This window comes from Gavialis gangeticus, unplaced genomic scaffold (assembly GCF_001723915.1).
Source record: "Gavialis gangeticus isolate Ggan-Ray unplaced genomic scaffold, GavGan_comp1, whole genome shotgun sequence".
In the NCBI taxonomy this organism is placed as follows: Eukaryota; Metazoa; Chordata; order Crocodylia; family Gavialidae; genus Gavialis; species Gavialis gangeticus.
In genome coordinates, this window is record NW_017729031.1 from 97,755,332 (window position 1) to 97,770,310 (window position 14,979).

A 14,979-nucleotide genomic window follows, 5' to 3' on the forward strand; every position below is an offset into this window, starting at 1 on the left:
AAACAACTTATGGCCGTTATTCTTTGTTACTCCAGGAGGTGCTCGGGGAAACAGGGTTTCTCCCATTCTCTATGAGTCCCCACTGGTGAGTTTAAAGACTAAGTCCCCTCTCAGCCTTCTCTTGTGAATGCTGAACAGGTTCAGGTCCCTTAGCTTCGCCTTGTAGGGTCTGCCCTGCTGTCCCCGGATCATGTGAGTGGCCCTCCTCTGGACCCTCTCAATGTTGTCCACATCCTTCCTAAAGTACGACGCGCAGAACTGGACACAGTACTCCAACTGTGGCCTGACCAGTGTTGCACAGAGGTGGAGGATCATCTCCTTGGATCTGCTTGAGATTCATCTGTGGATGCATGACAAGGTGCGGTTGGCCTTACTGACCGCATCCTCACATTGGCGGCTCATGTTCATTTTGGAATCAATAACGACTCCAAGATCCCTTTCTGTCACTGTGCTTATGAGAAGGGAATTCCCCAACCTATAGGTATGCTGCTGGTTCTTACTGCCCAAGTGCAGTACCTTGCACTTGTCACTATTGAATCCCACCCTATTCATAGTTGCCCACCCCTGTAACCTGTCCAGGTCCAGTTGTATCCTGTCCCTCACTTCTAGTGTGCCCACCTCACCTAAAATCTTGGTGTCGTCAGTGAATTTGAACAGGGTCCTTTTCATCCCCTGGTCCAAGTTGCTAATCAAGAAATAGAACAGTGCAGGCCCAAGGACTGAGCTCTGGGGGACTCCACTGCCCACATTCCTCCAGGTCAAATATGACCCATCCACCACCACTCTCTGGGTGTGGCCCCTCAGCCAATTTGCAATCCATCTAACTGTATAGGTATCAATGCCACAGTCACCTAGCTTTTTAATGAGAATGGGGTGGGAGACAGTGTCAAAAGCCTTCCTGAAGTCCAGAAAGACTACATGCACCACAACACCTGCATCCAATGATTTAGTGATCTTGAGCTCAATGAACTCAAGACGCTTTCAGATCTCTCATGCAGCTGATATTGAGGAAGAAGTCATAGTGTAGATTATAAATCCCAAGTCTGATGGTATCAGCCTATTCATTTAGGGTTTTTTTAATGGTCTTTCCTTATATCCCAGCTGTGAGAGTGGCCTCCAGTTCTCATGCCACACACAGGCAGAACCAAGTGACAAATCAGACTTCTGCAATGAATAAGTCCTTTAAAAAATCCTGTGAATTTGAGGCAACTGATGTACTGCAAAGTGACCTCAGTTCTTTCCTCACATAGCTATCTTAGGGAGATACAGCTAGTTAGATATATTAGTTGTTTATGACACCAAAAGCTGCCTCTCTACTTTGAAAGAATGTTTAGCATAACCCCTAGGTAGATTTATACTTCCTTTAGTGGAGTAGGGACAGGAATAGGAGAAATAATCATGTCAAGCTTTCTTTACTAATGATTCAAGTAAGTATGATGAAAAGAGGAAATGGTATTCCTGTCCTTTATGGAAATTAACGTCTATGAGATCTGACTTCAACTTGAAATTTCCTAGCTTCACATACATCCCTGTTTGATGATTCTGCTTCATGGCCTGATAATGGTATGTGGAAATAGTTATTGAAGCCAGGCAGGCTTCTTTTGACTCCCTTTGACTGCCTTGGCTGGGCAGATCAAATTTTCCTCTCCCTGTATTTGAAGTTGTTAATTTATGTAGCAGAGAATAGAATACTACTCACACTAAGAAGTTTATTGCAGCATAACTGCTTTCTGGTAGCACTGTTTAAAAGAACTTCCTGAATCTTTTGATGGGAAGCTCTTTTCTACTTGTGTGCTTCCTAAACAACAGTTTGATTAATCACCTGGAGAAATCAGTCTTTATTCCTGAAAACACTTGCAATCACTTTACACACACAAATAGTCCTACCATCTTCACAAATTGAGCACAAATTAGGGCCTGCCTATAGATAGAAATTCTACAGCTTTAAATATACCATTGTGGTTGCACTGCTTTAACTAACATTGACATAGTTCTCTCTAGTACGCATGCAGTGGGTATATCTACACGTACAATTACACCATCTTAAATTTACTGTGCAATAAGCAGGAATAGGCTGGCATCTACATGTGCAGGCATTCAGATACATGAATAAGACATCTACAAGTGTAAGGCATCTACGAGTGCATTACTTCACAGTAACTAACCAGGAGTAAATTTGATATCTGCATGATGCAGGTATCAAATTTATGCTCAATCAGTATAAGTCACCATATTTACCCTGCACTGCAGGTGTGCACATGTAGATGCGTGCCTGTACTGCACAGTAATTTTGGTTTCTGAACAATAAATGCGCACACGTAGACATGCCCAGTTACAGCAACATGAAATGGTTTAGATGAGTATATGTTTTCCTGTATATGAATGCTTATGGTGAATAACAAGGGAGAATCTAGGATTTTGAAAAGGGGTGTGGGTGATACTATGGGTGCTGCAGCCACCCCATCAGTTCCGTTTGTGCATCCCCTCCTTTTCAGTGCTCAAGGGTACCTCCCCACCCCCCGCTCCCAGTTTACCCTCTGTTTTCTGGCACAAATTATCCCTGGCTGACCTGGGGGTAAGGGAAGCACCAGAGCCACTCCTATCTCACTCATTTGGGGACTGTGGTGAGCAGCTGCACAAGGTGTTGGGCTCAGCTGGGGACAGTGGGTGGTAGCATGTGGGTTCTTGGTCCCAACTTGCTGGTGTCTCCCATTGGCCAGAAGCAAATGCTGGAAGGGGGGACTCCCCATTAACACCACCTTCTGCAGCCCAGAGTGGCACCCTGTGTAGCTGCTCCCCACAGATTGAGTACTTGGGCTGCCAGGGGAATGTGGGGAGGGCACAGGGAGCATGGACCTGCCTGCTGCTGCTGGGCTACAGCCACCAAGCCCAGCACCCTGGAAAGCTGTTCCCAGAAGCCTTCAGCTAAGGAAAGCAGCAGCAGCAGGTAGATAAGTCCCCTGCTTCCTTATCTGCTCTCTGCTTGGCCCCCCCACCCCTGGTATTCTCAGCCAGCCCAGGGCTCTATCCATACCTAGAACTCCATAGGGGACCAACTCACATGCCTGTGGCTGTGGGGAACTGAGCAGCCACAGACATGTAGAGCAGCAGGCAAGTGAGCTCCACTGCTGAAGGGGAGGGTACCACAATATTTCCCCCTCACCCCCTCTCCCCTGGATCCACCCTTGCTGAACATGCTTTCAAGGTAAAGAATTTCTGTATAGTAACTGAATAAGGATACGGCCTTTTCACCTATTCAACTGCGTCCATATTAGGATTTATGCCAATGTGCCTGTTTTGGTAAAACATCATACTTCTGACCAGTAGATTTCCAGCTGTAGAGCAAGTGTTGCAGAATTTGAGCTTTAGACATGTTTTAGCCACACACATAAGCATCTGCTTCAATCCATCTGTGTTAATTGTCTTTGCCTTCAGTGGGGCTTATGTATCTGCTTAAAACATTCCTTAATAGTGTAACAGAACTAGAGCCTTAAATTGTAATATAACAGCTTATGGAACAGACTTCAGATAGGCTCCTTGCAATCAAAGAGTTTGACTTTTCGTAAGCAAATCCTGTCAGGTATGAAAAGCATCAAAAAGCATCTGGGACCAGCAAAGTGGGACTTTGAAAAGTACAGAAAGGTAAGAAAAATCAAATAAAACCCCTGAACAGCCCAGACCTGCAACACCTGCAAGTTGTACAAAACATAGCTCAGCTCAACAACTACCCTCAAGACCTGGGAGACAAATGATAGCTACAGAAAGTCGTTAGGTGATAAAATGAAAAAAGCAGCAAAGGTGCCCACATCTTAAAGGCAGGGGATCTCAGGGGACAAGCCTATAACTTTCACAGCTACATCTGAAAAGCTCAATTTTGCTTTAAAAAACTGCCCTCAACATTCTTTTATACCTGCAAGCCCCCCTCCCATCCCTTCCTTAGACATTGGCTATACTGTTCTACAGATGTTCATGTTAGTAGCAGTCCTAATACTTTATGAACCTATTAGATACTTTTCTGCTGCATTGCAGCACTTTCTTTAAATCATAAAGCTGTTCCATGTCCTGTCTTTACCTCCAGAAGTTTTGGACTACCTGTCTCCTTTCCACAGTTCCAAAGCATTTTGATTTGTTGCCATCATGTAAAAGCTTGTTTCTTGTTGTATCATCTTTTTCTTCCCCAAGGGTGGTGATACATTTAGCTGTGGGACCCTGAGTTGGTCTCTCTGCAGTGACCCCAGCAAACAATCCATAATAAACTTTGGAAAAGCCTTTCTCAGCTTACACTTAGAGTCACTAGTTCTGAGACTATGCTCCAAATTGCTGCTGGTGTCAATGGTGGTCCATGGGAATTGCTGAAAACAGAATTCTCTTCATTCAGCAACACTTTTATTTTGATTATTAAATTATGAGGAAAATTTTGAGTGTAAAAAATGGCATGTAGGTGTCTAACTGCCCTTGTCTTTCAATGGGAGTTAGGCACCTGGCCGCAATTTATGCCTGTGAAAAATCTCTAAATATGAGAAATTTCCCTAATTTGTCCATCTTCTTTTATATAAAACACTCTTTTCCAATGAAGAGCTTAAGGTGATCAGAGTATTGTTATTAATTGCCATAAATCAGCATCAGGCTTGAACTGGGATATGATACAAATCCACCATTGTTTATCCAAATCTACTGCTGGACATACATCCTTTGACCAAGAGGACCCAGAGAAGGGTATTCATGTAGGGGATATGCAGATAACTACCAATGCCCAGAGACACTTGCAGAGGGACAGAAAACCTGAGATGACTTAGGGGTGAGCTCAGCTGTCTTTATGGGAACACCAGAAGCATGGACAACAAACAGGACAAACTGGCACTCCTTCTGGCAGATGAAGAATTTCACCTCACTGGATTGACGGAGACTTGGTGGGACGATACATATGACTGGGCAGTGGATATTGAAGGCTACAGGCTCTATAGGAAGGACAGGGTTGGGAAGAAGGGTGGAGGGGTGACCCTCTATGTGAAAGAGCAGTATCCCTACCTGCAGGTTACATTTGATGGCAGGGGGAAGTCCCTTGAAACCCTCTAGGTCAGGATACAATGGGGCTCAGGAGAAGGGGACTTGACTGTGGGAGTCTACTATAGGCCACCCTACCAAGAAGAGGAAAGCAATCAGGCATTCTAAAGGGAACTGACCAAGGCAGCCAGTACTAAACACTTGATTTTCATGGGTGATTTCAACTACCCTGACATCTGTTGGGAAGACCATTCAGCCAGCTCCAACAGATCAACCAACTTCTTGGCAACCTGTTCTTGACACAGGCTGTGGGGGGGCTGACTTAGGAGTAAAGTCACTCTGGACTTAGTGCTGACCAAAGGGGAAGATGTGGTAGGTGACCTGAAAACTGGAGGTGCTCTGGGTGACAGTGATCATGATTTGATTAGATTCACCATCTACCAAAAGGCTGGGAATTCTACCAGCTGAACAGAAGTCCTAGACTTCAGATGGGCAGTCTTTGGTAAACTCAGGAGTCTAGTTGGTAAGGCCCTTTGCAAGCAGTGATTGCACGACTTGGGAGCTCATGAAGGATGTTGCTTCTTTAAGGGGACTATTCTCACTGCTCAAAAAGAGGCCATCCCCACATGGTCAAAAAGAGGGAAAGGGGCCAAGAGACCCACCTGGCTCAACAGACACATTAGGGAACTTCTCAAAGAGAAAAAAGAAGTGTACATGCAATGGAAAAACAGTTCAGCATCCAGAGAAAAAAATTGTCAAGGAGGCCATCAACCAAAAGTTCGCAGCTGGTGAGGTACTGAGAAACAACCAGCATGGCTCTGTTGAGGGGAGGTCATTCCTAACAAACCTGGTGTCCTTTTGTGACCAGGTAACTAACCAGCTGCACATGGGACAGGAGGTGGATGCCATTTACCTAGATTTCAGTAAGGACTTTGATACTGTTTCCCATGAATTCCTCTCAATTAACTTGGAGGATACTGGCCTAGACCAGGCTACAGTGAAGTGGTTTTGCAACTGGCGTAGTGGCTGATCCCAGTGAGTTGTAATTGATGGGGTGGCCTCATCCTGGAGGGCCATCTCCAGTGGTGTTCTCCAGGGATCAGTGCTTGGGCCTGTACTCTTTAACATCTTCATCAGTGACCTGGATGATGGGAGTGAAAAGCACATGATTAGGTTTGTGAATGATACCAAGCTTTAGGGACAAATGGGCATGTCTGAAGACGGGACAAAGATACAATATGACTTTGACAGGTTGTTCCTATGGGATGAATGCAATCAGATGAGGTTAAATAGGGACAAGTGACAGCTTCTTCATCTGGGTAGGAAGAACCCTCACCATATCTATGCAATGGGTGTAGTCCACTGGCTGGCACTACATCCAAAAGGGACCTGGAGGTGACAACTGACCAGAGCATAAATATGAGCCACTAGTATGATGAAGTTGCCAACAGAGCACATAGAACTCTGGCATGCATGAGCAGATGTGCCACCAATAGATCCAAAGAGGTGCTCCTCCCCCTCTATTCCGCACTGATAAGGCCACAGCTGGAGTACTGTGTCCAGTTCTGGCACCAGACTTCAAGAAGGATGTGGACAAGCTCGAAAGGGTACAGAAAGGGGCCATCCACATGATCAAGGGCCTGGGGGATAGGCCTTATGAAGAGAGACTTTGGGATCTGGGTTTATTCAGTTGGAGTAAAAGAAGGCTGAGGGGTGACTTGATAGCTTCCTACAAATGTGTCAAGGGAGAACATCAGGATCTGGGAGAGCAACTTCTCAGAAAAGCACCCCCTGGGAGGATGAGGACCAATGGGCACAAGTTAGTTGAGGAAATATGTAGGCTAGACATAAGGAAAAACATTTTTTTCATATGGGTAACTAGAATCTGGAAGATATTTCCAGCAGAGGTGGTGCAGTCGCCATCCCTGGTGGTGTTCAGGAGGAGAGTGGACAAGCACCTTTTTGAGCTCATATGAGCCCAATAACTTCTTGCCTATGGCAGCGGACTGAACTTGATGATCTTACAGGTCCCTTTCAGCCCTTCGTTCTATGATTCTGTGATTCTATGAGATCTGTAAGTGTATGGTGTCATGAGCCACAACCTCTTTCACCTTTCTGCTCCTAAGTAGCACTTACCTACCCACACAATTTTTGGCACTTACACACATTTTGGGTTGTATTTTTATCTATGCAGTTACCCTTGCCTTGTCCTTTCCTTTAGAGGTGTGTAGACTCTGTGGCAGACTAGAATTGCTGAGGCGCACACATAACTTTAAGTCCCAAAACTACTCCAGGAAAACCTGACTTTGAGGGAGGGTAGGGACTCACAGTTTTTAGCTAAAGTGTTAAGACATTTGGTCTGGGAACAGGAGACAGAGGTTGTGTGTTTGTGTGGGGGGAGTGGAGTAACAGCATGTACGAAAGGAGCCTTAGCTAAAGGCATTATATATATACACACACTATAATGCCTATAATAACTATAATATATATTTGTATAAGTAAGGAATTGGTATGGTGCAGGTTTATCTCCATATATGTCTGTTATGTTATATGGGTTTAAGATACGGGATATCATTATAATAAATGGAAGACTGTCCCGTATTCAAACCAAAATTCCAAAGTGGTTTGTTCAACATATCTTTGTTATAGCTGGTTGCAATGACTGTTTGATTTCTTAACGGCATTAGGCTCTGATTCAGAGAGTAATTTTATGTTAAAGGATCCTGGCAGTAATTGCATTTCTAATGACATCCTCAATGAGGAAACTACTGTAATGACTGTGATGAGGAAATATCAATGATGGATAAGCCAGAGTTGATTCCAACCCCTCTAAGAGGTGAATCTGGCATCAAGGATCTTGGAAACAACTAAAGTTGATGTTTAAGCACTGGATTTTCCCCATTAATGTTCATTATACAATCACACCCCTTAGCTTTTTGATACAAAAATAAACACAAAACAATTTCATCTCTGTTCAGCCCTCCTCTGCTGTGGATTTTTATTATCCCATAAAATTATATTCTGATTGCCTTGGATATCCCCAAAGATGTAATTTGATGAGCAAATACTCGGAGGAATTAAATTGCTATAATCCTGCATACTGTGCTGAGTATAACACAAGCCAATCTATTCTCAGAAACTGGCTTTTAGTGTGGTTTTTAGAAATATATCCTTTGCCTTTGTCTGGGTCAAGTTGTCTCATAACTCTGTCAGTGTAACTCACATAAAATATCCTTTTGATATTTGATTGCAGATCTGTTGGGTAGTGTTGGCACCAGCTGTGAAATGCAAATATTTTTTGCTCACCAGACTCCTGTATTTTATATAAAGGTTAAAAATACATATATAAAACTTCTCCTGCCAGGTTTGAAAAGGTCTTCAAGTTGATGGTTCCAGCATAATATATGTTTAAATGGTATGCTGCAAAAGCACAATACGTTGCCTTCCCCCATTGTTTTGATTTCTCCTGCACAGTATGAAGTTTAGTTATAAAAATGCTTTCTGTTTATATTGTTTACATGCCACCAAAAGATCTTGCTAATAGGAAGGAAAAAAGTCATAACACGCCTTGGGTTTCCCCAACAGAATACAGAATTTTCAGTGATATAAACCTACTAAAAGGTCTTTGCAGCATTTGTCTCCCTATATTCATGGGCACTCGATGCTGGCATAAAGGATCTGCCATAGATCATTTTGTGGGATTGGCTCCTTCAGTCTTTTTTCAGATAAACGGCTCATTTGAAACTGTTATCAGCGGTTTTGCCCAAGTACAGACTGCAGGAAAGATTACAGGACTATAAAGGTTTGGAATCTATTTACTCATCCACAAAATCAGGCCAAATTATAAATGTTTAAATAGAGAAGGGGTTAAATGGGTGCATTTGGAGTCTTCTGTTTTGAGGAACATTGTCGTTGTAACAGATACCTGCAAGGAGGACAAATGTAACCACCTGCACAGAGAGAAGAATTCAAGTTGCAGGAGTGAAGTTGGGAGGAGACAGCACTAGGAAGTCAGTCACTCTGCAGACCCAAGTTACAAATGATGCTACAATTTGTAACATCTTATCTGGTATCTCATGCAATGAGGTGTCAGATTTTCACCCAACTGGCCATTTTTAAGCTGTTTGCAGCCATGCACGTGTGTTTGGTCACAGCTGTAAATTGCTTTTTGTGGCCAGATGAGGCAAACATTGTCCCTTCTGTCAGCACCTTCAGAGTGCATGTTGCTGGAGAGTGCCAAGTGGAGTATCTCAAGGTACATATATATTAGTAAAGAAGGAGCTTAGTTTTAGGCCCATATTGTTCTCTCAAGTAATTGCCCAGCATCGGGTACACAAAGGAAGAAGAATTTTATAAATTCTCAGTTTGACCTGGTTTGATATGGCCACTTTTTCTTGTTGATGTTGTTATTGTTTCCCTATCACTCAGTGTCACTGCTTCTAAGTGCCTGCACTGTTTATCTAGTATCTCTTCTTTGCTTGAATTCTGCTTGATCATGGTGCCGTCTAAACTAAAGCAATCTATTTTTTTATGACAAGTTTGGTATATGGCTCATAATGGTTTGACCTGTAAGATTTATTTGTCTGTTTTCTATTGCTTTTGTTTTAATGTCAGAAACTGCTAATCCTTCAAAGTCTGATGTTCAACAGCCAGCAGCATTGATTTGCAATTGGCATGAGGGCTTGCTTCAACTAACAGTGCCTTTTAAAAATAATTCTATTTACTGTATGCCAAATAGTCCCTACATCCCTGTTCAAGCCTCTTGATCTTGACTGCAGCAAAAAATATTGCATTAAAACTAAAACAGTTTTTTTTACTGAATATCCCCTGTGTATTTCAAAACCTTTTGTATCTGTTGCATTGAAATCTTCCAGTTAAAAGCAATGCTTTCTGGCTACTGCTCCCTTCACTGAAATACAGCTCAGAGCTTCACTTGATGACTTCTGTAGAGATGTCCACTTTCTGTCAGCATAATGCTAGATTCTGGCACAACTATATTGAGTAGTCCCATTAAAGTAAATAGGGCTAAGCAGCTAGCAGCATTCTACCTGGCATAAAGGAATCAGAATATGGTCTTACTGAATAATGAGTAATTTACTTATTGTTATCACTGCCTGTGACTCTTTCAAGTCTCATATATATTTTATATGATAATACGAACTCCTCAGTATTCAGCAGTGTTTTTTTTTCTAATTACCATATATATTATATAGAGCTAATATATTAAAAGATACCTTAAGGGTAATTACCAAGCATGTGATTTCTTCTGTAGGTCACTGTCATGACTGCTAATGTCATAAATGCCTCTTTATGAAATTACAGGCTTGTTACTCAGCCTAGATATCCTTTATATACAGTATAATTAATAAGACTAAGTCTTGGTGTTGGTCTTAGTGTCATGAAACATCATGTAAATACCTGTCCCAATAGCAAGCAGCTAGTCTGTCATCAGACTAAGAAAATGATTAAGCCGAATGCAGGCCAGGCAGTTTGGGCATATTTTAGCTTATCTTTTAAGACACCTGGGTGGCTTGTTAACAAAACAACTTGTGACAAAATATATATGTTCACAAAACACATTGACTATTGATCTTATATCCAATTATAATACTAGATAAAAAAATGTAAGGAGGTAGAATAGCAATTGGATTGCAGCCAGCAGAACACAGAGTTGTTTTCCCCATAATTCACTGAGGATATTGAAAATTTGTATCCAGCTCAAAGCATTTGGGCATGGAAAGGATCAGTAGTCTTGTACTTAAGGCACTGGACTACAATTTAAGAAATTTGGTATCACTTCTGAGCCATACCAGACTTGCTACAGAGCCCTGGGAAAGTTACTGAAGCCTTGTCTGTGCAGTAAACTTACCATGCTTAGCTGCAGTGCCCCCAACCAAAGTGCAGTGATCTACACAGGATGCCTGCTAAACTAGGAGCAGTGTTCCCAGGTCTGCACAACTCTGAGGGTGAGCTGATTGGGTGGGGTGGTGTCTCTCAAAAGTGCTATGCGGACTCACTTGCAACACCTCCTGCATAGGAGACACCCTACGTGGAGCAGCAGAGTGCTTGAGGGGGCAACACCTTTAGTGGTCTTAATCACTTTGGGTGCGTCTATACAAGATGCTACTGCACAGTAGCTCGTTCCTACCGAGCAGTAGCATTGCCAGGTGTTAGCTGTGACACAATGCTACTGTGCAATAGCATCAGAAAAAAAACTGTGAGGACAGTACTGTGCAGTAATGCCGGTTGCTATGCAGTCATTTAGTGCTTGCTTATGCAAATACTAAGCCAGTACTAAATGACCTGCTGCTCATGTAGTTGCAGCCACTGTGCTTCATTCCTAATCTGTTAATAGGGGATAATAATACTTTCTTTGTGCATCTTGTCTAGATCATGGATGCACAACTATTTTCTCTGGTAGGCTAGATGGGCAATGCTCCGTCTACAGGCCAGATCCTGCCAGTAGTCCTAGTCTGGCACTGAGGACAGGGAAGTGGGTGCTATCTGGCCATGCAGATGGGGGTGTGGGGCAGTCCAGTTGCAACCTGGCCACGTGGCTCAGAAAAGGCGGGTGTGGCTTTGCCCCACAGGGAGAAAAGAGGACATGACCTGGCCCCATCCCAGCCCTGCCAGGGAACAGGGCATGACACAGCCCCTATCCAGATGCGGGGGAGGGGGTGTGGCCCAGCTGTGACCAGCACTGGGGAGCTTGCAGTTTGGGAATCTGGCATGAGGAGGGTGATTGTATTAATGGCCACCACTCCCTTGCCCTGAAATTTCCTACTCCATGGGAGCTCCGTGGGCCATAGGTAATGGCTCCATGGGCCGCATTTGGCCCATGGACCAGATGTTGAGCACCCCTGGTCTAGACCATCAGCTCTTTGGTGCAATGATAGTCTTTCCCTAGCTGTTTTTGCATCCCTGAACAACACAAGGTGGCAGTAACCTCTTATCACTATTTTACTATAGATAATAACAGAGAATATTTTGTAAGAGGTTAAGGAAACAGGTTTTATAAATGAAGGGGATTTGGGGGAGGAGGTGAATTCTAAAAATATTTCTAAGGGTTTTTTAATTAATGTTATTGTCCCTCAGGGAATGATGTACCTGGAAGAGAGGAGACTGGTGCACCGAGATCTGGCAGCCCGGAACGTCTTGGTGAAATCGCCAAACCATGTGAAGATCACTGATTTTGGCCTGGCCAGGCTCCTAGAAGGGGATGAAAAGGAATATAATGCTGATGGTGGAAAGGTAGATTTTGTATGTCCACTCCATCATGTCTTATCTTGCTTTTTTTTTTTCTGGGGGCACACAAGTCTTATTCTGTATATTTCCTGATTTGAAAAAGATGCACAAATGCACATTACCAAAAAAAAAAAAAAGTTTGTTGGAGAAGCTTAAAGAAGCTCTTGAATTCATGCAGTGGCATCAGCCTCATTTTCAAAAGTTCCAAGTATGTGAGAACTGTCCTTGACCTCAGCGGGAGCTGTTGAATGTGTGCTCAGCAGGCTGGGCAATTGGGTACACACCTAACTATGAATTTAGGAGACAAAGTTGAAGCTCCTATTTTTGTAAATATTAGCCAGTTTCAGTGGTATAAAGGATAGTCTTGACAGAGTCTTCACTCTGTCACATCATTGTAAAGGCGTTAATATCAGTGAAGTTACACTGACACAACTATACGGACTAACCATCCTAGGAAGTCTAATAGCCATGTAAGATAAAATATACAGTTCTTGTAGATCCAATGTCTGCTGAAACACAGGCCTTGGTCATAAAAGCTGTTCACTTCTGTTCACTGAACCTCTCCGCAGGTGGAGAGATTGGTTCATCACAAATTCCACTAAGCAAGAATTGAACAGCTTTCATTATTAGGACCTGTTTTTGTCCTTGTATCTTCCATTTTCCTGCTTATTTTGACTGCAGTGAAAATGTTTGTCTAAAAATCCATGTAGGGAATGACACTCGCTCTTCTTCACTCTATGCTAGGAGTCCATTTTCCTAGACACATCTCATTCATGCAGGCACAATGGAAAGCTGCAGAAGATGTTTGTTTGTAGCCTGCCCATTAAGGTTTTACATATGCTTTCCAAAAATCTGACTGTTGGCTCAGAATAAAAGACTCCGTGCATGCTACTTCTTAGCGCCTTGTTATATTGCCAGTACTTGCCCAAGATATTTCCAAAAGGATGCTACATATCATGGCCCTGAGTACATCTGCCACATGTCAATAAAACAGATATTTTGAACTTCTGTATTTGGGATATTTTCTATTAATCTGTCCATATTATTTCTCAGAGCATCTCAGTATTTTTTATTCTATACTTTTCCTTACAAATGATCACAGCATCAGGACTTTCTAAATGCACCCAAAGAGATGTGTAGCAATATTCAAGTGGTTCCAAACATTATTTCCACGCAGACACTACTTGGGGATCTTTGAAATACTGCAACCAGAATATCTGTTAACCCACACTAACCTTTCCTGTCACCTTGCTAGAGGTGTCTCTTGTGACACTGAGCCTCTTCCAAATTCGTTCTTGCCTTGTCCCACTCTGCTTCACTTCTTTTTCTCAGTTTACTTACAGTAGTAAAAGAAAGAAGCTGCTATCATTATTTGTTATTTCCTTGGCTTGATGGCTTCTGTCCTAAATGTGCTGTTGCTGTGGCCAGCTGTTCTATGGACCACACAGGAATTATGAGGCGAGGGATAACAGGGAGACAGTTGGTGAAGCAAGAAGCTTCAAAGGAGTCAGCAGCTGCTTTCTCCACTCCCCAGCAGTGGAGGGACTTTCCAGCAATGAGGGTGGAGCTTTGGCTGTCTTCCCTGAATCCTCCAGTTCCTCTACAGCACCCCCTTCTGCCTCTCTTCCACCCCTTCCTTCACAGGCCAGTGAATGGTGAAGGAAGAGATGGTCTTCATAGCTTGACTCGTCTCTGTGCGGATCTGGGATAGCATCTTGGATTTATTGAACCAAATTACTGCTGGCGATCCTGAAGTAGGATTAGGCATCAGAAATGTCATTGCACTGCTTCTGGGAAGTGTTGCTTCAAACTCTGAAGTCATTTGCATTTTAAATCTGTATTGTCAGTTTGCTAAGTGGGCTTTGGGACCTGATGAATAAAACAGCTCTGCTGTAAAAACTGTTCCTGTCTGGAAAAGTCCAACAGACTTTCATAGAAATGAAGCCAGTAGACTTGTGCAGAAATGGAATAGGTTCTCCAGGATTTATTAGAGGAGGATATCCCTTCAGTAGAAGCATTAGACCAACCTATACAATTTAAGAGCTAATTATATCCCTGCCACACAGGTAACTATATTCTAGCCAACTACATACAGGATATTTTCCTAAGAATTTGAATGAGGGCCCAATCGCTGCTTTATACACCTACCATCCATTCATTTTTAACCAGATCACTTGTAGCTATGGGTTTATCTGGTGCTTTGTTTTTCCAACCACATGTTCAATAATTCCAAAACAGGGTGACCCTTGGTGGTGTACAATGCATACCCCAAGACTGCTTCTATAAGGCAATTACTATTCCAGCCACTGTCTATTTGATGTCAGTGGAAGTTGTGTATAAGGACAGCTCATGCACTGGGCACTTCACACATGCAAAAGCTGTGAAACAGAGAAGCTAAGATATATCATAATATTATCTCATTAACTTGTAGTATTGTGATTTCTGTGCAGGCTTTTAAGTGTAGTGCAATATTAAATGTCTTCACTGAAGGGCAGCCAAGATGCTTGCGCTTTAGTTTTCACAGGAACTTGTCAGAACCAAAAGAAAAAGCTTATTTTTCCAGTCCCCTAAATGCTTGGGTATGCTGTTTTGGCTTTCTCTCTCGTTTCTTTTTATATTGGTCAAAATGGTTTGGCTCTTAAATATTAAACCCAGGGCTGACAAGGATCTGACAAGATGCATGGTTCTTTTTATTTCTAGCCTTACCATACATATCCTGTGGGTAAAAAT

At 42.8% G+C, this 14,979-nt stretch overlaps 1 protein-coding gene across 1 annotated transcript in view; it reads left to right on the forward strand.

Annotated features, from left to right (window-relative positions):
• Positions 1 to 14,979, forward strand: part of ERBB4 (erb-b2 receptor tyrosine kinase 4) — a 970,081-nt gene that overhangs the window by 912,047 nt on the left and 43,055 nt on the right. Inside the window, exon 22 of the mRNA XM_019522894.1 lies at positions 12,100 to 12,255. Within this exon, the coding sequence (XP_019378439.1) occupies positions 12,100 to 12,255 (156 nt within the window). The remainder of the gene's footprint in view (positions 1 to 12,099; positions 12,256 to 14,979) is intronic.